We start from the raw sequence: 22,919 nt of genomic DNA, 5'->3' as shown, positions 1-22,919 counted from the left end.
AGAACACGTAAAAATTCTTTTTCTCTTTAATCTTCTTTCTGATCTGCTAAATTCTTCTTCTCCTTCTCGGATCCATTCCAAAAATCCATAGCTTCAAAATTTTTGTTTTGTACCATTCCTCAAACGCCTTTAATCGTAACTCTTGATACTTGGATTCGGCCTTTGCGCACCTTGGTTGGACTACGATTTTGAGTTCCGTTGAATTGTTAGGTAAAAGCATAGAACAAAGTGAAAAAGGTATACCAGCAGATTACTACTAGTAGTTAACAATTATGAATTGTATACTAATATATAGCATATATTGAATTCTGGTCGAGAGATCCTCTCCCCCGCCAACCTACGACAATGTCTAATGTAATCCCTATTGTGTAATTGAATCTACATTAAAGTGATAAGTACGAGTTTTACGTAAAAAAAACTAAATTGAAATTTCTCAGCGTTTTGTTTTATACTGAACCGATCACTGATTTCTAAAATCAAGGTTTATTTCTAGAAAATTATAGTTCTTATGATTTCTTATTCACTTTATTACTTTTGTACAGGTTTTTTCAAAGTATTTTTCTCTTTAACGTTTCTATTTTTCTAGTATAGTAAAAATCACACAGTATTTTTATTTTTAATTGTCAGTCGACAACAGCATTCTATAAGTAATCACTCCTGATCTCTTTTTTTGTACCTCAATCATAGTTCGAAAAAAGAAAATCGATCGTCACCTCCAGCATCTAGGCGCACACACGATCATGAAGTTCGAGCAAGGCGTCTCGCATGCGCTCTCTATACGCCGGCACCTCTTCGTACTGTCCATAGACAAGCGGCGTCCTGTCAACGTAGAGCAACTCCTCGAGCCGCTGGGGCTCGAGCACAAAGTACTTGCTCACGGCAGCCTCGTCCAGCAGCATGATCGGCACGTTGAGGATACCGTGCACCATGCACATCGTGCGCAGCTCCGCTGCCAAAGCCTCCAGCTCCTCCCAAGGGAAGACTTTCTGGGCGTCGAGCAAAGATTCGGCCAACGACGCTGTCACGCTCTCGCGGTAGATGCGCAGCAAGTCGTCCAGGTGATCCGCGCGCAACTGACGCGTCGTCGAGAACTGCAGGAAGCACATTATGTCGTGCACCGGTGGGTCGTACCTATTTCGGAAATTACGCTCGTGTAAAGATTTGTGGGATTTTGTTTCATCCAAGTCACGTAGGTACCTACCTCGCAAGCTGGAAGTCGATGAGGCAGCAAAATACGGGTTTCACTTCGGAGTTGTACTTGAAAAGGATGTTATTCGCCCAGAGATCACTGTGGCAGAGCACGTTTCTGTATTTGCTCGAGGGCAGCAGTTTGTTCGCGTGATTCACTGACAAGTTCGCGATCTTTCCCTTGTAAGTCTGCTTTTGCTCCTCGCTCAACTCGGTCAGCAGGTCTACCATCGAGATCGAGCCCTTCACGGCTGCGGCGAACATCTTGGTTGCGGGTTGCTGAGTTCGAGACGATCAAGAATATATTTCATAATTTCGGTCGAGGAGACGAAAAGAGACGAAAATAAAAGATGTATTACCCACTTGAGCGGACACAGTATCTCGTGCAAGCAGTGCGAGAACTCGTCGTGCAGGCTCTTCTTGGCCAGCTCTTCGAATATCATGCTCTTGGCGTGAAACTTGTCGAGGGTCCTCATCATCACGGCGCAGTGCTCGTAGTCGAAAGGCACGTATTTGTCAGTCATAACGAAGCCACTGTGCGCCATGTCCTCCAGCACAATCACCGCGTCGTCTAGGCTGAGGAAACACTCTGGTAGGCACCTCTTGTCGAGACCGGACAGCACTTCGGGGAAGACGGTGGTGTAGAGATCGACTTCCTTGCGGAAGCTGCCCATCTCGACGTTGAAATCGTGCTGGGGACTGTCGCTGCTCGGAGGAAGCTTCGTGAAAAATTCGATTTTGCGGGTGTCCAGCGGCGAGGCCACCGTAGCTTTCAACTTGAAGTACTGGCCCATGAAGCCGCTGCACGAGGATAGAGCTACCACCTCGTAGTTGACCAGCTTGTAATGGTCCATCGACTCTTGGCTGAGCTTTTTGCGCACTATCTCGAAGCACTCCTGGTCGTCCAAGATCTTCTCGCTCTGAGGATTCCTCATTTTGCTTGTTGTTGCCGACAGCTAAAAGATTCAACATTTAAACTTACGCTAAAAATTAAATTCAAGTTTTTTTATTGCTCACCAAAATCCAGACCAAAAGTGACACTACAAGCACCAGACGAATTCCACACCAAACGATTTGAAGTTTCACTCTATATCATCGTCGCGTGCGCGCGTTCAGGACCAAAAGAGCTGCGGTTCAAGATCAAGATCCTCTTTTATACGTCGCAGCTTCGCAGGATTGCAGATAACATATCGCATATATTGCATTCTGGTCAATGGGATTGCCAATGATGCGGATGACCTATTCAGTGGACAGGTTTTTGCATAAATATATTTACTTTAAGTTTTCGCAGGTATCCATCAGTGGGGACTCCACAGAGAATGGACTGAATGAGCCAGCTGTACTCATGGTGCACTTATCTGTAATTGAAAATACTACTATTTCAGTCCATCTCTTTTACAGCTCGCACAACATACAGCAGCTATAAGCAGCGATAGACAAAACCAATAAAAAATGCCCCAGCTATAGATTGTCCCCATACCATAGTTATATGTAAAACAGCTCTCCGGCTGTAGATGCACAGGCGTCGGGGGAGTGAGACTCTGCACCTGCGGGTCAGGTGGCTTCTCTTTCCGCATACAACCAGTCGCTCGCTCCAAAAGGGTAGGGGCGCGGATCTTTTCTCCCAGAAATAACACTAAAATGTTCGAGACAACGAGTTAGATGAATACTACTTCATTTCATATTCAAGTTAGGAATAAATTACGTACGTTTCAGGATACTTATTTCCTAACAAATAAATGAATTTTAAGACTGCACATCGTGCCAAATAACTCTAGAATAAAAAAAAAGTCAATCGAGTGGGTTGGAACCCAGTCTTATGGGCTTCAAGGTCAAGATGTGGATCGTTTGTCATGATTGTTCGAAAGCTCTTCCACTCCTTTCGCTCCAAAAAGCTTCGCAACTATTCAAAAATAAGCGAAATCGGAGTCGTTTTTTTTTTTATACACCTTTTTTGATCATAAAGGCTTTTCTTGTTTGACATTTATCTTTCTTTTTGTAATCTTCTTCTTAGTATCTGTCTTTTTGACCCGTTGTTTTTCTTTTTCTCCTTTGACTTGACTCTGAATTATACTTTCTTCCTTTTGCTCAATAACTTTAATAGTTTTCTTATCTGCGTCAAAATTAAATTCCTTCATACTCAAATCTTCACTACTGTCGTAAGTAAATTCTTCAAAATCGACCTCTTCATCCTCGTCATCAGAATCATCAATTTCTTCTTCAGTTTCCGTCTCACCCATCATTTCATCATCTGAAACAAAAGTATCATAAATAAATTATTTAATAAAAATAGTAAACAAGCAACGTATATATATATATATATATATATATATATATATATATATATATATATACATGTGCACAAGTAAGAATTAGTAAGAATTCATAGTTACTTTGTTCAATCTGGTCTAATATTTTGTTATCTTTGTACCCTGCTAATTCATTTAGAAATTTTTCTACAGACCATGGTGAGTCGGACTACATTTACAGCCAGGCTATGCGTATGGTTTCATCGCGTAAACGCGTTTGCAGTTCTGGCATTACTGTAGTTTCCAGCTTCTTTTTTTCTCGCTGTAAATCAACAATGGCTCTATCCTTGATCTTTATTAAAGATTCTGTAAATTCGTTTTACATATAAAAGATGTATTTTTTAAGAAACAATGGTCAACATAAAATATATGTGCAATAGATAATTCCACATACTCGATTGATCACTTTCACTTTGCTTGAGCGACAAACTTGTGTGAGGATTAAGTTTTTTGCACTATAGTATATAAAAAACTTACGAAAATAATATGAGACAGTGGGTTGGACCTCATTATCTCATTGATTGTGCGATGGTACGATTCCAAAAAATTATTGGTTCTATCAACCATATTGAAATCTGAAAATACTTTGGGAGTCACCTTCTTGATCCATTCATTCTGAATGTAGTAAACAACAAATTTTTTCCATTTTTTTAAACTTTTTGCGTTGTCTTTGAAATGCTTTTCAATTATTTTCCTTATGATGTCTATAGCTTCAGGAATTTGATGCGGAGGAAGAAGAGCAATTAAAATAATTTTCTTGATCACTTCATGACCATTTGGATTTAGCTTAGCATTATCTTTTTTTTAAAAATAGGCTATATTCTTTGGATTTAGCTCTTCTCACAATAGCCTAAAACACGCTTATTATTTTTAGACAAATAATTTTAGTAATGAATGAGATTTTTTAAATATGAGAATACCTACTTAGCAAAAGTGAAAATAATACCCTCTTACTCGTATTCCAATAAACGATTCTCTTAATGACCTAATCTCCCCCTTTTCAAAGTCGCAATTCGCTCTTTTTGGCTGAAAATGAGGAAATTTCTCCTTGATATGAGTCCAAATAGACTAGTAAGCTATAGTGGTACGTCTGCTCATCAAAACCCAAACACACGGAACAACCTAACAAAAGACTTATTATCATATAGTTCACCGCACTATTGATTCTTGTTACAGAACATAGCCATAGTACAGTGTTATTTTACTTTTACATAGGCAGACAATTTTAATAAATTTTATTGAAAATAATTACAAAAAACATATCTCACTGTGTTATAATTTTTGCACATTACTGTAAGCACTTGCTTAACTCCTTTTATATCCGGTGCTGATCTAAATGTACTGTCTATAAACATATCATTTTCATTGTCGAATTCCTTCAATAATTCTTCATCATATATTATTAAATGATGAGTTTTGGATGAAGACGTTTTAATTAATGCTGCAAAGATAGTTGTCTCCCTTTCTTTTCCTACTCGTACTAAAAGCCTTGGATTAGTTTCAAGGTCTCTGGCGAAATCTTCAATAGAGTTGTATTTGTTTTTAATGCCACTAACTGCATTAGGAGTATTCTTTGCTCGTTGAATAGATTTCTGGACGATTTTGAAAGAAGTACTTCCGGCTATGTCAGGATGACTGCAACATATGTTTTGTATGCAATATATTTCTATGTGCGATAACAATTTCCCATAGTCCTTTAACTGGAAAGTTCAACAGAGACAGTAAAATTTTAATAATAATACAAAAAATGTTATTTTCAACTTCAACTTAAGAAGTGCGTAGGTCATCTTAATAGTACATAACGTAAATTACAAGTATTTACTCATTAAGTACTTACTCATCGCACACCTGATCAAAAATCTTCCTTGGTTCGGTAGCACATCCAGATGAAGCAGCATTTTTACATAACTGTCTGACGACTTTTTTCTCAAGCTTTTTAAGCATGTGTGTGGTTCTAACAATTGTATGCTTTCAAGTTCGTCATTTGCATTGATATATCTTGGCCTTGCAATCTGCCTTGATATACCCATACCTGTGAAAATTAAATCTGATATTAAAGATAGAATTATTCTTTGAGCTTCTATATTGAAGAAGCTTGAACTATAGTTGCTCCGTGTGAAATATCAGTTAGTCCTTGAAACGAACACTGTTTAAAAAATCAGCTATGTACTGATACAGGGCTACTACTCCAAATTAAATATTCAGCAAATAACCGTGTGAACTGCGTAATAAGCAGCACAGCGTGTAGACAATAATACAGCCAAACATAACCAAAAACACAAAAAACCAAGGTATATCAAGTGAATTGTCGCGCGCGAAATATTCTGAGGCGAATATTCCCGCTTTTTTTGTGTGTGTGTTCGAGTTCGCAAGGAGTGAGGTGTGGGAGAAATAAAGAAGTCGATTGAGCGAAAATCGAGAATATTTAATCACGCTCAAATTGAGAGGGGAAAGCCGTGAGGCATAAAACCCCTCTCGAAGTTCTTACAAGCTGCGAAGAAAAAGAAGAACGTGTGTCGTGTTCGTGTGTGTGTCGTGTTCGTGCGATTCTCAGAGAGAATCTTCGCTTCGTGTCCGTGGCGCAGTTCCACTGACTCAAGTCGGTAGCGCAGTTCTACCGACTTGCACGTTTCGACGCGCGCGAGATACGATTCGCGGAACCGGGCGCGAGCCGAACGCGAGTAGCAGGCAGCGAAAGAGACAAAGGAGCGAGATTTAGAGAGATTTAGAGAGAATGAGAGAGAGAGAGATAGAGAGAGAGAGTAGCACAAGCACCAGCACCAGAAACACTCGATGGACGTACGGACGGGTTCGCAAGAGCCAAAAGTGTCGTTCGATCATTCGCTAGCTTGACTGCACGAGCTGTCAAGCTTGGCGTCTTATCGTCAACTGACTCGGCGCTCGTCCGGCCGCGCGCGACACGAGGCCGGCGGCGCTGCCGGCGAGCGCGGCAAGTCGCGACTCCGCTTGTTCAACTCGAGCACGGGAGATGGAGCCACATGCTCTACGTCGACCTCGCTGAGTTCGCTCGACACCGTTTTCACGGCGGAACTTACACCTCGGGTCTCGACGGAACATTCTCCCCCCGTTGCGAGTAACACGAGCAAACGAAATCATCGTTCGAGAGGGTGTACATTCGACGGTTGTACATGTGATTGAGTGCGTATGTATGTGAGTGTAAATATATATAATTCATTCAGCTTCTTTCGTTGAAGACGTGGGAAGAGGGCACAGCTGAGTGATGTTCCGCTTCAGAGTCCCTCGTGAAGTTCTAACGGTGGCGACTCGAGCGAGTCCGTCGGTTCCCGGGTGCACCTCTTGAACGACTGCCAGGCTGCCACTGCGTACAAGGCTGATTTTTATCGATGAGGATGACGACCATTCCTTTCCGTAGTTCTCCAGTAGAGTCATGCCATTTTTGACGCTGCTGGAGCTCGTGGAGATATTCCAAATGCCACCGCTTCCAGAAGTCCTGTCGGGCTTTGGTGATGAACTTCCAAATGGACAGTCGATTATCTGGAATAGATGTTAAATCAGCGCTTGGCAGAACTGTAATAGGCCTACCTATCAGAATATGAGCTGGGGTTAACGCTATTGGGTCATTGGGGTCGGCAGAGATTGACCAGAGGGGTCGAGAATTTAAAATTGCTTCTATCTCTATCACGAGAGTATAGAGCTCTTCGAATGTGAGAAGTTGCCCACCCACTACGCGTTTGAGATGATGCTTAAATGATTTTACCGCGGCCTCCCATAGACCACCAAAATGCGGAGATAAGGGCGGGTTAAAATGCCATTGAATATCTAACGAAAGAGCTTTGGCATTCACCTTAGATTTGAACTCTTCTGAATTGAGGAGTGCGAAAAGTTCCCTAAGCTGGTTGTTGGCCCCAACGAAATTGGTCCCGTTGTCGGAGTATACATGCTGGGGAATACCTCTACGTCCTACGAATCTAGCGAACGCGCCTAGGAAACCTTCGGTGGTCAAATCGCTGGTTATCTCTATGGTCACCGCTTTTGTGGCCATGCATACGAAAACGCACCCATACGCCTTGAGGGCTGTACGATTATATCGCTTTTTCTCTTTAATGGAAAGGGGACCAAAGAAATCTACGCCTACGTGAGAAAAAACGTGAGATTCGGTGACCCTAGCGGTCGGGAGATCTGCCATCTTGCAGTGAATTGGAGGGGGCTTGTGTCTAATACACGTGACACACTCGCGGATGACATGACGAACCTGATTTTTTGCGTCAATCAACCAAAAACGTTGTCGCAAATAGAAAAGAGTGCTTTGAACACCGGAGTGGTAGTTCGACTCGTGAGCTTCACGGATGATCAAGTCCGTGACATGATTCCTTGAAGGCAATAGTATGGGGTGCTTACTAGCTATAGGGATATCTGCATTCTTCAGACGTCCTCCCACACGTACAACTCCATTCGCGTCCAAACACGGGTTAAGTGCCGCAATATGCGACCCCTTCACCTGAATACCCTTCGTCAAGCATGCAATTGAATCGGAAAACGCGTCCTGCTGAATGCTTCGAAACACGCGGGTTTCAGCATCGCGTTTCTCCGCGACCGTGATGGGTTCTCCTCGGTACTGTCGGCCCGAAGGAAGCCATCGTAAGCATATTGCAACGACATTAAGCATCATGCGGTGCTTAGAAAAACGCGATAGGAACATGCGATCCTTAGCACTGTCGACGAAGAGACAGACTCCTTTTTTCAATCCGGGTATATCCGGAGACGATTCGACGATGTTCGCGGGCCATGAAGCCTCCGTTTGCCGTAGCCAGGTGGGCCCGGTAAACCACGTTTCGTTTCGCAGGAATTCTTTCGGGAGTTGCCCGCGGGATAAAGCGTCAGCTGGGTTGTGTTGGGTAGGGACGTATCGCCAACTGGCGCGCTCTCCTAATTCTTGAATTTCGCGTACTCTATTAGCTTCGAATAGCTTCAAATCTTGCGGGGATTTCCGTAACCAATGTAAGACTATAGTGGAATCGGACCATAAAACGATCCGGTCAATGGAAAATTCTAAAGCTGGAAGAGTTTCTAAAAGAAGTCTTACAAGGATCACGGCTCCGCATAATTCTAAACGGGGAATAGTCTGCTCTTTCAAAGGGGCGACTCTAGATTTGGAGCAGATCAATCGTACAGTGATCTTTTCGTCTTTATCGGTGGACCTAGCGTACAGGCAAGCGCCGTAGCCCTTTTTGCTCGCATCGCTGAAACCGTGAATTTCTATGCGCGAGGGATTAACGCAAACTACATGGCGTGGTGCAGAAACGCTGGAGAGAGACGACAACTGACTCGCGAAGTCCATCCAAAGCGTAAACAAACTCTGTGGAACTGATTCGTCCCAAGAAACTTTCTCCTTCCAACATTCCTGCATGATCCACTTCGCGTGCAAACCTACCGGTCCTACTAAACCTACTGGGTCGAAAATCTTCGCAATCTCCGACAAGATTACGCGTTTAGTTACGTTAGGGGGGATTTCTACGGGCTTGACTACGATAGCCAATTCGTCGCGTTTAGAGGCCCAGGAAACGCCTAATGTTTTTAAAACCGCGTCCTCGCCATCTGGTGCCAAGCTCAGAACCTTCTCATCTAAATTATCTAATGCATGGTTATGGTTAGAAGCCCATTGCCGGATGTTAAATCCACCATGCTTTAAGACGGTGATTATCTCATCACGCGCCTTCAAAATCTCATCTAAAGAATCTGAGCCTGTCAGCAGATCATCTACATACATATCCCTCTTGAGAATCTCGGCCGCTCGGGGGTATTGCGCGCTTTCGTCGTCCGCGAGCCTATGAATAGTTCGAATCGCTAAATATGGAGCAGAAGATACGCCAAACGTAACTGTGTTCAACTCGTACACCTGTAGTTTCCCGTCGCGATACCAGAAAATGCGTTGGTATCGGCGATCCTCGGGATGGATAAGTATCTGCCGATACATCTTTTCAATGTCAGCAGTGAGAACGTACCTATGCGATCGAAACCTTACTAGATGAACGTAAAGTTTGTCCTGAATCGTAGGTCCAACGTACAACAGATCGTTTAAAGACACACCTAACGACGACTTAGCGGATGCGTCGAAAACGACTCGAAACTTGGTAGTAAGGCTCAAAATCTTAACGACAATCAAGAATGGAAGATAATATTCCGAGTCATTCTCGTCGACCACCAAAGACATATGACCCAAATCGAGATATTCCTGAAAGACACGACTGAATTCTTCCATCATGCCGGACGAACGGCTGCATCGCCGTTCCAATCCCCGGAACCGCTTGAGAGCTTGCGCCCTCGAGTCCCCTAGTACCGGGTCCTTTTTCCGAAACGGCAATCTCACCATGTACCGTCCGTCAGACAGTCGAACCGTGGTGTCGACATACCACTTCTCGCATTCTAACCTGTCGTCAGCCTGCTCAACCGGACTGGAGCATTTTTCCAGAGACCAAAATTGAACCAGCTGCTTTTCTAACTGAGAAAGATGACACGACACCGTTGAAATCTTGTCGGTGTCAATACCACCAACGATCACCCATCCTAGCTGAGTCTTCTGAAGATATAACTCGCTTCCTTCCCTAGACAAGTTAACTTGACCTATAGAAAGCATGGACAACGTTGCTCCAGAACCAATTAAAATGTCGACTTGTCGAGGGAGATGGAATTGAGGGTCCGCTAACCTGATGTTCTTGGGTAGCCTGATCGAATCGCGAGGAAACGGTTCCTCCGGAGTGACGCTAGTTATGTTGGGAACGGTGAGGAAAGTTAAACGCTTATTAAAGTCCGAATGTAACGCTTTAAATTGGGCATCGACGCAATGTTTCGTGGTAGTTCGCAAGTCGTTAATTGCTCCGATCGGAATCGAGCAAGGCCTAGTAGGGAGACGCAATCGTTTAGCTAAATCCGCGGTCATAAAGTTCGCATTTGCACACGTGTCCAGGAGCGCGCGAGCCTCTATGTACGCCCCATCGGCATCTCTAATCAAAACAACAGCACTCATCATGAGCTGAGACTGGAGAGCCCTGGACACGGTGCTAAGGACTCCTACGCCTAGTCACGGCTTCTTGCCTGAGGAATCTGTCTTTCGTTCCTCGTGCAAGAGCGTATTGTGATCCTTGTCGCATTTTTTGCAATTGCGGGATTCGCATTTGCCTTCGTGCGTTCGCAAGCACTTCCTACATAGTTTTTTCGTCCTCACAGCATCCCATCGTTGCTGGACGGACAACGCAGCAAACGACGAACACCGATAGATCGTGTGTTCGCCGCTACAATAGTAGCAGGAAATGGACGAGCTCGTTACAAGCGCTCGAGCTTGCTCGTTACCCCGCCGGAACTTGGTCCCTTTCTCGCTCTGCGCCACAGTCCGCTTGGCTGAAGCCTTGGCGTCCTTGGATTCCCCTTCCTGGGCATATAGATAATTGCTAGTTTCCTGCAAAAATCTGAAAAACGACTCGAGATCGGGAATTGCATCGATGGACATCCTTTTGATCCATTTGTCCTTGATGTTAGTGGGCAATGCTCGTTCGAGAGTGCGGATCACGAAGTAATCGGAAGGAACGACCTTGAGAGATTTTAAGTCAGCCAGATGCTGCCGGACCGAAGTTTCCATGTCCTTTAGCGATCGATGGGAGACCTCCGTGATGACAGGATAATATAAAATTGCGTCAATGTGAGAAGCAGCAATGAGCCGAACGTGCTCGTACTGCGTGCCCAAAAGTCGCCAGGCTTCATCGTAGCTGCCATCGCTTGGATCCAAGATGTGGAGCGAATTAGCGGCTGCTCCGACTAACGACTTTTTTAGATAGTGGAACGCTGTGATGTTGTCGATATTCAATCGCACCATCTCGTTCCTGAAAGTCGTTTTGAACGCGTTCCATTTTTCTAGACGACCATCAAACTTCGGCAAGTCAATCGTCGGCAACCCAGAAAATCGAGAGATGTCTAGAAGAGTCGAATGCCCTAACGGAACGGTAGTATCGCTACCGAGAGTCTTGCTCTGCTTATCCTCGGCGGATCGGATGTACGCGGTTACCTTGAAGTAGAAATTCTTCAAGTCATTGAACTTCTCCCTCTCGGCTTCCTTGTGGACTGCATCTAATTTATAGAATAAGTTACCGAGAGTCTTGTAGTGCATGACGATTTCCTCCATGCGCGCTTTACACTCGTGAAGAACAGCAGATTTCGACTTAATAACTATCGACAGGTCTGTCAATAAATCCCTAAGTTGCTCGGTCTGGTTGTTCCACTGTACCACTAAAGCGTCCATGTTGCCTAGTAGTCAGTGAATACGCACGCTAAATAATAAATACCGAAATCCCTTATACGGACTGAAGCGCGAGCACGTGTCTCGACGCGCTCAGATTCTCGGAATTCGCTCGTCCGGCACAACAACGGTTTGCCGCTCACCGCAACGCGCGATCTCGTGTTTACGCGCGAAGTCAAACAAACGCCGCGCTGTGTTCGAAATTCACACACGCGTAGAGTCACTTTGAAAAAGATAAACGCTACTTATCTTTTCTGTTGCGTTGACAATGCGTTGACCTTGAAGCGGCAGCTGGAGAGGTGACCCCAGGGGAAGACGTCTATGCGATGACCTGGGGAACCTTGATGAACCCTTTGTCCTTAGCTGACTGGCCGAACTGTCGATCCACACCTCACAGGAGGCACCATGAATTGTCGCGCGCGAAATATTCTGAGGCGAATATTCCCGCTTTTTGTGTGTGTGTGTTCGAGTTCGCAAGGAGTGAGGTGTGGGAGAAATAAAGAAGTCGATTGAGCGAAAATCGAGAATATTTAATCACGCTCAAATTGAGAGGGGAAAGCCGTGAGGCATAAAACCCCTCTCGAAGTTCTTACAAGCTGCGAAGAAAAAGAAGAACGTGTGTCGTGTTCGTGTGTGTGTCGTGTTCGTGCGATTCTCAGAGAGAATCTTCGCTTCGTGTCCGTGGCGCAGTTCCACTGACTCAAGTCGGTAGCGCAGTTCTACCGACTTGCACGTTTCGACGCGCGCGAGATACGATTCGCGGAACCGGGCGCGAGCCGAACGCGAGTAGCAGGCAGCGAAAGAGACAAAGGAGCGAGATTTAGAGAGATTTAGAGAGAATGAGAGAGAGAGAGATAGAGAGAGAGAGAGTAGCACAAGCACCAGCACCAGAAACACTCGATGGACGTACGGACGGGTTCGCAAGAGCCAAAAGTGTCGTTCGATCATTCGCTAGCTTGACTGCACGAGCTGTCAAGCTTGGCGTCTTATCGTCAACTGACTCGGCGCTCGTCCGGCCGCGCGCGACACGAGGCCGGCGGCGCTGCCGGCGAGCACGGCAAGTCGCGACTCCGCTTGTTCAACTCGAGCACGGGAGATGGAGCCACATGCTCTACGTCGACCTCGCTGAGTTCGCTCGACACCGTTTTCACGGCGGAACTTACACCTCGGGTCTCGACGGAACATCAAGGTAATTACCAAGATATATCAAGTATACTTTTTTGTAAAAGTAATTTGAGCATCACCTCAGTACCTCTTTTATGAGCTTCTACTCTAAATTTCAATAGCGAACTCTTAGAAAAATCAACTTTAAACTTAATATATTTATGCAAAACCCGTGTGCGTACGGCACGGCGCACAGCGTGCAGCCGACAGCACAGCCAGGACCAGGAGCAGAAATACTCGCACACGCATATATATATATATATATATATATATATATATATATATATCTTCCTATATTATATAGTCATTTTGGCAAGACTCCCCCCCACCACCCCTCCACCCCCCCCCCCACCACCCCTCCACCACCCCCCCACCTTGGCCCCCCCACCAAAACACGTAAAATTCTTTCATTTTTCTGTTATTTTCGAAAATCACAAACCCCCCCCCCCCACCGCCCCCCCATACCCCCCCCCCCCCCCCCCCCCCCCCATCGCCCCTCCACCACCCCCCCCGCCTGGCCCCTCCACCACCCCCCACCAAATAACATGACTGCTCTCTGCGTTATCGGGCTTGAGACCGTCATACTTTCACAACGCTATTGCGTAGTAAAATAAGGCCGCATTAACAGTCCAATTAAATACAAATTTATAACATATTATGATAGATTTAAATTGGATAATATTAAATAGAATTAAGGTTTAGGTTAAGGTAAGAAGTATCAGTTCCAAGAGAACCACACAGATAAAATCACACAGAAACTACAATAGGGGGTTGGCGAGCGAAGCGAGCAGGGGGGCGGAGCCCCACTAGTATATATATATATATATATATATATATATAGACACACACACACACACACACACACACACATAGTATGCCATGATATTTATTGTGCCGATATTACCCCCCCTGATGTATGCAAATATAATTATACCCTATTTTCCCTCTATCCTATACAAAATAAATCATAATTGGATTTATTAATAGTATTAAATTTTACGATTTATATTTGTACAATTATGCACCTTTAAGAAATAACCTTGCAGTCACGTGACGAGATCACGCGAACTATAGCGCGGCTATTTGAATCCTTAAAAATCCAATATAACATTTATTGGTATTTTTTGGTAGATTTTTCGTGCCATAATTATACCCATCGTGATGAAAGCTACGTATTCCAGGAACAGCTCGTGCAGCTGCTCCATTTTTTGGTTTATACAATAAACAATTGACTCCTACTGTCTTCATCCAACGAGCTGGAGCAAAAGTGGAGGCAAAAGTATTTGGTAATTGCATTTATTTTAGAAAATTTATTTGACATTCTTTGAATGAAACCAAGCTAATAGATTATGATGTATGTTGTACAAATAAAAAAATTCTGTATTCGGAAGTATTTTGATTAATCATGTAACGTTTTCTCATTAAAAATCTAACATCAGAAGTCTGCATCTTGCAGTCTCTTCTTGATTTTTTTCTAATCATCGAAGGTGCACCCTAAGATGGCTATTTCAAAAGTTTTGTTAGTATCCCATGCCTTGCGTTGAACATGCATTCATAAAAGATGGTCAGCGCTGCCTTGTTCCATTAGGATCATTGCGAAGGCCAATAACTAAGCTATCTATAGCTCCATTGACCTATATTTTGAAAATAAAAGTGTCTATTTATTCATAAAGTTAAATTGTGAAATATCAAAGTTCATTACCTGATGCAAAGTATTTAATTGTGTATGATCGCGTTGAACTTTAACAAACACATCAATATATAAACATCTCTTGGAGTTCCAATTGCAGCTGGTACACTAGCCTCCACCACAGCCTCGATCTCAGTTGCAGGAGTCCCAAAAAGAGCTCTAATAACAGATCCGATTGTAGCTGGTACAGCAGCCGGTACAGCAGCCTCGATGGCAGTCTTGGGAGGAGCCTCAAAAATAGATTTAACAGCGGCAGGTCTTATGAATTAGCAGAAGCAAAATCGTGTGGCTGAAGGTTGGTATAATTTAAAATCATTACCTTTTTTTCATCCTCAATAATCGTATAATATAGTCTGCCAATCATATTCTATAATACGCTCTCCAATGCTCTAGATTCAGCCAAATTGTAGACTTTGTAGACTTCAAGTTGTTCACGTATGTTCACGTAATATTCATAGTTATCTTCTAATGCATCTTGACGTGCAATATCCTTCCTCTCTACCAAAATTTTACAATAATTTGCACTAGGACCTGCTTCTTTTGAGCACCTATGAATGATTCACAAGTATTTATTTATGTTTAGTATATATATTATTCTGGCGATGCGATACAAATGCAACTTTTCATCGACTTTGTCTACATAAGTATTGATACAGATTTTTGGAAAAAAAATATAAAAAGTAAGTATTGTCATGCGCACTTTTACTTTCATTTCATGAGATTTCGTTGGAGCATCTTAATTTGTCAATTAGGCAGGAATAACTTCTGTCTTGTTATCTTTGGTTACTAACTGTAAGAGACTGCCATTGATGGGTCTTTCTTGTTTTTGTGACCATTTCCAAAAGAGTCTGAAAAATTTCATAAAGCGTTATTGGACGAATTACATTTAGAAGTATTATTATTTTATGAATTATTCTTACTCGGAAATGAATTCCAAAGGAGTCCACGTTGTAGTATCAGCTTTTGGCATCCATTTGCGATTCATAGGAATATCTAAGGTGATGGGTAAGATGCTAGCAACCAAGGAGTCAGCAAGTTTGACGCAGATGCAATTATTTGAATATTGCAAAAACTTTATTAAAAATGAGGCTGACAATTTCAAACAAACGAGACCTGCGCGAATTACGAATTACACGGTTTAAATATATGTACGCGCTCTGCGAACGAGCCCAAACTATTCGCGTGGCGCATGCGCGTCCGTAACGGACAAGACGCGCGTCAAGAGTAAGACGGGTTTGTTTCTTCAAAACCAACATTAGCCAAAACATCTCTGACAAACTTTTCTCCAATGGATTCATGATATGAAGAGCTCCGATTTCCCCATGAGGATCCTACCAGTTATCGCTGTGTTTTGAATGATTAATAACATTTTGAAAATCAACTGTTGATTTTGGTTTCACAGAGATTCACATATATATTAGGTATATTTAACTAATTTTTGTATTTATTCTTTCCCATAGTTTTTTTGGGTTGTTGTAATTATTCTGCACTAGATTCAATTCATATTTCATTTTGGAATCGGTAATTACCTTATCCAAGATTTTAGAATAGGTTTTATACTGTATTTTAAGCTGTTTATTCTGCACATCTAGTTGCCACAAATTATACAAAAATTCTTTGGTTTCACATGATCTTATTATTGCGTCGGTAATCCAGTTTTTTCTACCATTTTGTCTATTAGCCTTTTTTGTTGTTTTTGACAATTCTACGCATTGCTTGATTTCATTTAACAATTTTTCTACAGTCAAGTTTGGATCAGGTATCGAACTAATTTCATCCCAGTTTCTTGAATTAGCGTTATTTATTATTTTTTTGTAGTTTAAGAAAACATACGGTTCTTTAGTTACTGTCTTTAGCTTATTTACAGCTATGATAATCGGGTAATGATCCGTTAGATCATGCTTAAGCTTGTATGCGGCTGTGTTAATGTTGTGAGATTTAATGAAAATGTTGTCGATACATGATCCTTTAGCTCTACCGATAGCTGGCTTTGTAATACCAACAAAACCCTGAATATATCCCTTATCAAGGAAGTTACATAGAAAATCTTGGCTATTATGATCACAGTCTAGCAGGTCAATATTAAAATCATCTATGACTAAGTGATTCTTTACATTTTTTTATAAATTAAGTACTTATTAAGATCTAGTATAAATTCTGTTTTCGGTATCCCATGTGACTTATACATGGCTGATATTTCAAGACCGCTTTTATCATTTAAGGTTATTCTAGTATTTATTATTTTAATTCTCCCTGCTTCAATGACTTTGGTATTTTGGATTAGATTGCTATTGACAAAAACAAAGACTCCATCATTCCTGTTTATCCTACTTTCGTTATAATAAGTTTTATATTCATAATCTGAACCATTCAGTTGATAGAAATTATAATTAACTTGCTCAAAAGCTTCTGAACATATCACAATCGCTGGTTTGATAGCTAAACTTTCTATTAAAATTTTCAGCTTATCAAAATTTGCATTCATACTACGAATGTTTACATGCATGATAAAGTCCTTCTTATTGTTTATAGCTTTGATAAAATTTTCAATATTACCACATGTCCGTTCTTTTTGCATCGATTCATTTTGAAACCTATCCAAATAATCAAAAATATCCATTTTTACCTATTTCTTGATCTTGTTTTTATCACTCTTGTTGGCTGGTGACAATGCAGAGGATTGCGGTTTTAGATGGTTCAGTGGAATTTGTGGATCACGTCTTCTGATTGGTCTTCTGTTGTGTTCAGTTTTTGGCTTTGTTTTATTGCGCGGAGTGTCATTTTCCTGTTGTTCACTATCTACGACATTATTAGCCTCTGTGGATACTTTACGCCTGTTTGCCAATTCTATGCTGTGATAGATCGATTCAGTTTCAGGTAGAGTAGGTTTTATCGGATAATCAATAGAGTCAATATATCTGTCAATTTTCTTTTTCAAGATGCTGCACAAGTTAGAGTCATAAGTATGATGTTTCGTGTCTAACTTTGACTTATATTTTGTGTTACTATAGTGACAGTTAATGCACTTAGCATAATCTTTATCACAATTACACGTATTATGCTTCCCGGAACATTTCAAACGCAGAAACTCATTTTGGCATTTCCTGGCACTGTGTCCAAATCTACCGCACTTGAAACATGGGCAAACGTTAACCAAATCATAGGCTTTGCATTGCTGATATCCAACAAAAACTTTGTTATTATTTTCTCTTATATGCTTGTAGATATCAGCTGGGACTTCCATTATGACCGTACTCAAGCTATTATAATTATTCTTATACATGTGTAGGACTTGTTCTCCCTTTTCAAAATAACTGAAGTTCCTTTCGTTTATGTCCTTTTCAATATCCTTGATGTCCATATTTGCGTGATTATCTATACCTACTATCTTAATTTTCGGGTTGTTGAGTTAATTTTTCATGACATCACATTGGTCCTCTAGTTTTTCCTTTAGTACTGTCTCTGTCAATACCGCACTATTCTCATTAAGACAGCTTATAATGACTTCTTCATTTTTATTTACGTAGATGTTCTTTGTTTGGATGTTTTTTTCAGCTGTTAGACATTCAATAACTGACTTCATAACATCTATATTACTGTTGTTGTTTTTTCTTACGGATATTTTAGGAATTTTTTTATGGATTGGTCTAGAGTACTTCATGGCATCTGAGTATGTAAGGACATTGTTGTAAGTTTTACCTCTGGTGTTTTGTAATTTTTCTTTTAGGAGGTCAATTTTCTCAGTTAATTCACTAACTAATCTCCTTAACAGCATGTTTTCCGTTTTCAGCAGTTCAAGATCACTTTCATCTATGGAATCAGTTTCTTGCAAGTCTTGAAGTCTTGTTACTAGTTTCTGCCAGAAGGTCATTCCTCACATCTTCTGATTTTTTTAGTTTAATCTGTGCAATTAAAAGTGATGCTGACTCACTCAGGACATCCTCATCAATTTTTGAGGTTATGTTCCGATCACTGTGTTCAGAGCATACTATAAGGTTATTACCAATGAATTTAAAGTTTTCATTCTTGTTTTTAAGGCAGCTAAGGTGATATGCCTCATCACAGATCACGCACACTGCTGTTGTTGCAGGTTTTTGTTTGCAACATGCAAAATTACTGCGACACTTGTCAGGAGGCTTGTTTCGGCCCGGCGCCATTTTGGCATGTGAGGACGTATGTGTTTTTTCAGCTTGTAATGCTTATCAACATTTTCGAGAGAAAAGAAAGAACCTTCCTTCCTTTTTCAATTTTCAAAACTCCCGTTCTAGCAGATTCTTGAGACACGCGCCAAAATTACCATGGCCGATCAGTCATAGGTGCCAACGTTTTTCCAGAGTCGATGGTGTTGCACTCTGGTGGCGACAATTGGTACTAGACGCGCAGCGACGGTGACAACTGATCTCGCGCTTTTTAGAGAGAGATAGAGCTATGTGTTTCTAACCTCAAAACATTTCTGAAGAAGACCTCGGTTCGGTGGAAGTTGGAGCTGATGATCACAGAAACGTGATTTTCCTTTTTTTCCTTTTTAGCGATGTTGAACACTGATGTTATGTCCTCCTGATGGAAAAGCCATGTGTATCTTCGCCGTCAGCAGTCGTTCAGTGGTTGAGATGAGGTTATGTGAGCCGTGGTTTTTTTAGCGCTAGCGTGCGAACCGGTAAGAGGATCCTTCTCGCTGCGAAAAATCACTCAATCGAGTGAGAAAACACATTAAAAAGATGTTAAACAGGCAGAGCGACTTGTAGATAATGTTAGACTTACCATAGACTACCTAATATTTACCTGAATCTTCATAATGTATTTACTGCAAATTTTGGATTTTTTTGCAATGCTTACATTTTTCACTAATGATTTTCCTTCTTACTTTAGTATGGCAAAGTGCACAAATCTCGTATAAATTTTTAACTACACGTGGAGCCTCAGTAATGCACATCAGATACTTATTAAAAAGACAGCAAGCCCTTGACTTTTCACTCTGCGTGATTTTTCTTCCACTAGAAAATTAACTGTCTCATTAACGATCCTTGTTTTCTCCAAGGGATCGTATGTTAATTCTCCTCCTAGTTCAGCAAACAAAAAAATGTTGTTCTCACTGCAGCACCTTAATCAATGGCAAATCTTAACTTTCACATCAAATAAGAAGCAAGCAAACTGCTAGAGAGTGATCAAAACATAACCTCTCAGATTTTCGGACTCGGATTATGCCGAGCCGTACCTTAGGGTGTATTTGCGCGCGAAATTTGAATTAACATAATCTTGTGTATGAAAGATTGTGTGTCATGATGCTATTTTGTAGGTCAAAGGGGTGAAAGTATTAATAAAACTCAACTTATAAAATAAATAAATATTATATTATTGTATTATAATTTATTAGGTGCTGAAAGAAAAAAAAAATGTCCGTGCAGACATACACGAACGGATGAGGCGATAATGGCGTATGAATTAAGGTGCGCAAAGGCCGAATCCAAGTATCAAGAATTACGATTAAAGGCGTTTGAGGAATGGTACCTAAACAAAAATTTTGAAGCTATGACTTTTTGGAGTGGATCCGAGAACGAGAAGAAGAATTTAGCAGATCAGAAAGAAGATTAAAGAGAAAAAGAATTTTTACGTGTTCTTACGCATTCAATTTATCCGCAACTTTGTACACTGTGTATTGTACTTTGTATTGTACACTGAGCGGCACTCGAGTTCTCTCTTTCTCTTTCTCTCTCTTGGAGGCATAAGTACTTAAGCACTCGGCTGGTTGCTGATGCAGGTACCATAATTATACACCTGTCGCACACCGAGAGCGCGCATATTGTGCTGCACCGAGAGAGTGAGAGAGGAGCATCGCGTCGCCCGGAGCAGCCCCGCACCTCGTCATTTACTTTTCGGCGAAAAAAGCAACACGCCTACACCTCCTCCACCTTTCGCAATGCGCCTCGTATAGCGTTATAAATAATTTAGGCGCGAGAGAGCTTCCGGGGACGCGATTCCGAAACTCATGCGAATTTCTGCGAGCTTTCGAGCTGCGACTGCCTGTAATTTCTTTCAAATCTTGTTTTTATATTTTCATTATTGTGCAAAGAGAATAAATCCAAATAATATATACTTCTCATCTCTTCCTCTCTCTCGTATCAGTATCGTAGAAGCATGTATATACGACCGTGCATTCGTCCAAGCACGGCGCACTGGACCACTGCGGCCAAGGATGTACGGTACACGGAGCTTAGTACCAAATGGATCCTACAGCCGAGAGATCGGCTGGGGTTCTCTTAACAACGGGTCGATTTTGATACCTTGGCACATTTTCTCGAGAATCTGACCTCCACGGGCTTCAACAGGACGAAAAAAAAATAAAGAAAGCCTTGCATACAGTGAGTCCTGGTGCAAGCCCTGCTATGGCCCGAAAAATCATGCCGTACCGGACCTCGAAAACCGCGTATTTCTGTGGCTCGCTTATCGGGCGTTCACGATACCTTGGCACGTTTTCTCAGTAATCTGATCTAGGCAGGCTTATAGAGGACGAAAAACAGAAGAAAACACCGTAAATAGAGTCCTGACGCAGGTCCTGTTATGGTCCGAAATATCGGCTCGTGGGCTGCCGATGACGCGAGATTACGGAACTCTTGCAAAGATTGAACTCGCATCTCTCCTATGTATGTGAGTGCGTTCCTATACGCCTCTGTATATTAGCTCAAGAAAGAAATGCGAATTTTACACTCAAAGTAATTACTTAAGCAATTGCTTAAGTAAATGCTTAAGTCACTACTGAGATTCAATAAGATTTTACCGAAAAATTTTTTAAGAAATTACTCAAGAAGTTACTCAAGCATTTACTTAAAGAATTACTCATTGAATGAAAATTTAGAAAAAATTTTGAAAAGTAATAACTCAAGAAATTGCTTCAGTGATTTCTAGGACATAGGTATGTTAAATTTTTTATTCCTTAATTTCTTGAGTAATTACTTCTGCTATGGCTTGAGCAATGGCCTAAGTAAGATCTCAAGGCATGATCAAGCTTCAATTGTTCTTTCGAACGCATCTCTGATTGGTGGGAATTTTTTAAAAATTCTTGCTCCTTATTGGTGGGCGAAGTGTCATCTAGGCGAAATGGCCATGACTCAATATTTTGAATATCGCTGTGAGCCGTAAGTTTTTAATTACAATTTTCCAACAAATCCGGGAAATCGCTGTTTATTTAATATTTTTTGAGTCTCATATTTTTTCGTTGCTTCTTTTTCGATACGATCTCGTGTGAACACAGCGATAAAAAATATCAAAGTGAATTCTCTCCATAATACAAATTTTTAACAAAGTGCTTATTTAAACCGTTTCTTTAAATAAAGTCACTACTGAGATTAATAAGGGTAGTATCTAGTCAGTATCCCGTATGGAAATTTTCAACAGTATTATAACGCAAATCACCGTACGATTGTGATACATTTTGGTACATTACTGTAGACTTGTGTACGTTGACGTACATTTATGTACGTTTTGGGTGGAATTCGGACATTTAATACAGCATTATACGTAACCGTACGCAAACGTACGCAACTGTGCGAGAACGTACGCAAACGTACGCCAACGTATGCCAACGTACGTGACCGTACGAAAAATTGCTCGAATATACTCATTTATACGAATATGTACAGCTTTATACATTATCAGAGATAAAACAATTTTTATACCTAAAATTTTACGATTCTAAAAGATACTCGCTTGTGCATTAGCGTAGTTAAGTGTACGCGAACGTACGTTAACGTACGTGAACGTATACGTGAACGTACGGAAACGTACGTGAACGCACGCGAATGTACGCGAACCTACTTAATTATACATGTTTGTACACAATTGAACAGAAAAGTAATATTTCTTAATTTTCTGATTGTTTATATAGATGTACACAAGAGAATTTTTAATGACTCGCGGGAGATATTTTATTCATAATAAATGTGTTATAAAAAATATTCATTTATTTAATAATTATATCTTAAGTTAGTCTACATATTTAGTAAGCATTGCTTTGTTAAGAAAACTTATAATATTTGAAAAATTATTTGTTTAAATCAAGTTATTAAAAAATAAAAATTTTGTAGCTCACAGACAGTGTTTTGGTGTTATCAGCTTGATGGAAAAAACGTATTGGCCCTCATTATGTGAATTTTATAAATTTTATTAATTTAAAACAACTTTGAAAAAATATACTAAAGGTTGAAAATTTGTTGGCATAATTACCAGCAGATTATTAACTAATAATCAGTTGATTGTCATCTGTTTTTTTCAGAGGGCCATGTCCTAATAAATTACAATTTCC

The 22,919-nt window shown here is 41.2% G+C and overlaps 3 protein-coding genes across 4 annotated transcripts; all 3 read right to left on the bottom strand.

Moving 5' to 3' along the window:
* Positions 1–672: 672 nt before the first annotated feature.
* On the bottom strand, positions 673–5,671 carry LOC100118330. Its single transcript, XM_001602275.6, has 10 exons — positions 5,335–5,671; positions 4,422–5,197; positions 3,975–4,347; positions 3,582–3,803; positions 2,898–3,439; positions 2,669–2,824; positions 2,206–2,546; positions 1,548–2,144; positions 1,202–1,467; positions 673–1,131 (listed from the first exon to the last, which is right to left on the bottom strand). Exons 8-10 carry the CDS (start codon positions 2,121–2,123, stop codon positions 723–725), a joined length of 1,251 nt encoding a protein of 416 aa, XP_001602325.1. The 5' UTR covers positions 2,124–2,144; positions 2,206–2,546; positions 2,669–2,824; positions 2,898–3,439; positions 3,582–3,803; positions 3,975–4,347; positions 4,422–5,197; positions 5,335–5,671; the 3' UTR covers positions 673–722.
* Positions 3,147–10,503, bottom strand: LOC103317344. Its single transcript, XM_032601492.1, has 7 exons — positions 6,846–10,503; positions 5,346–5,529; positions 4,766–5,132; positions 4,083–4,283; positions 3,892–3,952; positions 3,711–3,803; positions 3,147–3,439 (listed from the first exon to the last, which is right to left on the bottom strand). The coding sequence occupies exons 1-7, from the start codon at positions 10,501–10,503 to the stop codon at positions 3,147–3,149; spliced, it is 4,857 nt and encodes a 1,618-aa protein (XP_032457383.1).
* Positions 10,504–14,212: 3,709 nt separating this feature from the next.
* On the bottom strand, positions 14,213–19,956 carry LOC116416298 (dihydropteridine reductase-like). Of its 2 annotated transcripts, XR_004226758.2 has the most exons (5): positions 15,541–19,956; positions 15,321–15,468; positions 14,940–15,168; positions 14,633–14,850; positions 14,213–14,564 (listed from the first exon to the last, which is right to left on the bottom strand). XR_004226758.2 is itself a non-coding variant. In XM_031924024.1 (2 exons), exons 1-2 carry the CDS (start codon positions 15,603–15,605, stop codon positions 15,369–15,371), a joined length of 165 nt encoding a protein of 54 aa, XP_031779884.1. In that variant the 5' UTR covers positions 15,606–16,092; the 3' UTR covers positions 15,332–15,368. The 2 variants fall into 2 exon arrangements, 1 of the variants encoding a protein (XP_031779884.1); XM_031924024.1 differs by lacking the exons at positions 14,213–14,564; positions 14,633–14,850; positions 14,940–15,168 and having other exon boundaries at positions 15,332–15,468; positions 15,541–16,092.
* Between the last annotated feature and the right edge of the window lie 2,963 nt (positions 19,957–22,919).

This window comes from Nasonia vitripennis (genome assembly GCF_009193385.2).
Source record: "Nasonia vitripennis strain AsymCx chromosome 2 unlocalized genomic scaffold, Nvit_psr_1.1 chr2_random0004, whole genome shotgun sequence".
Lineage (NCBI taxonomy): Eukaryota > Metazoa > Arthropoda > Insecta > Hymenoptera > Pteromalidae > Nasonia > Nasonia vitripennis.
The sequence above is the reverse complement of the archived record's forward strand: the minus strand, read 5'-3'. Positions and strand labels throughout refer to the sequence as shown.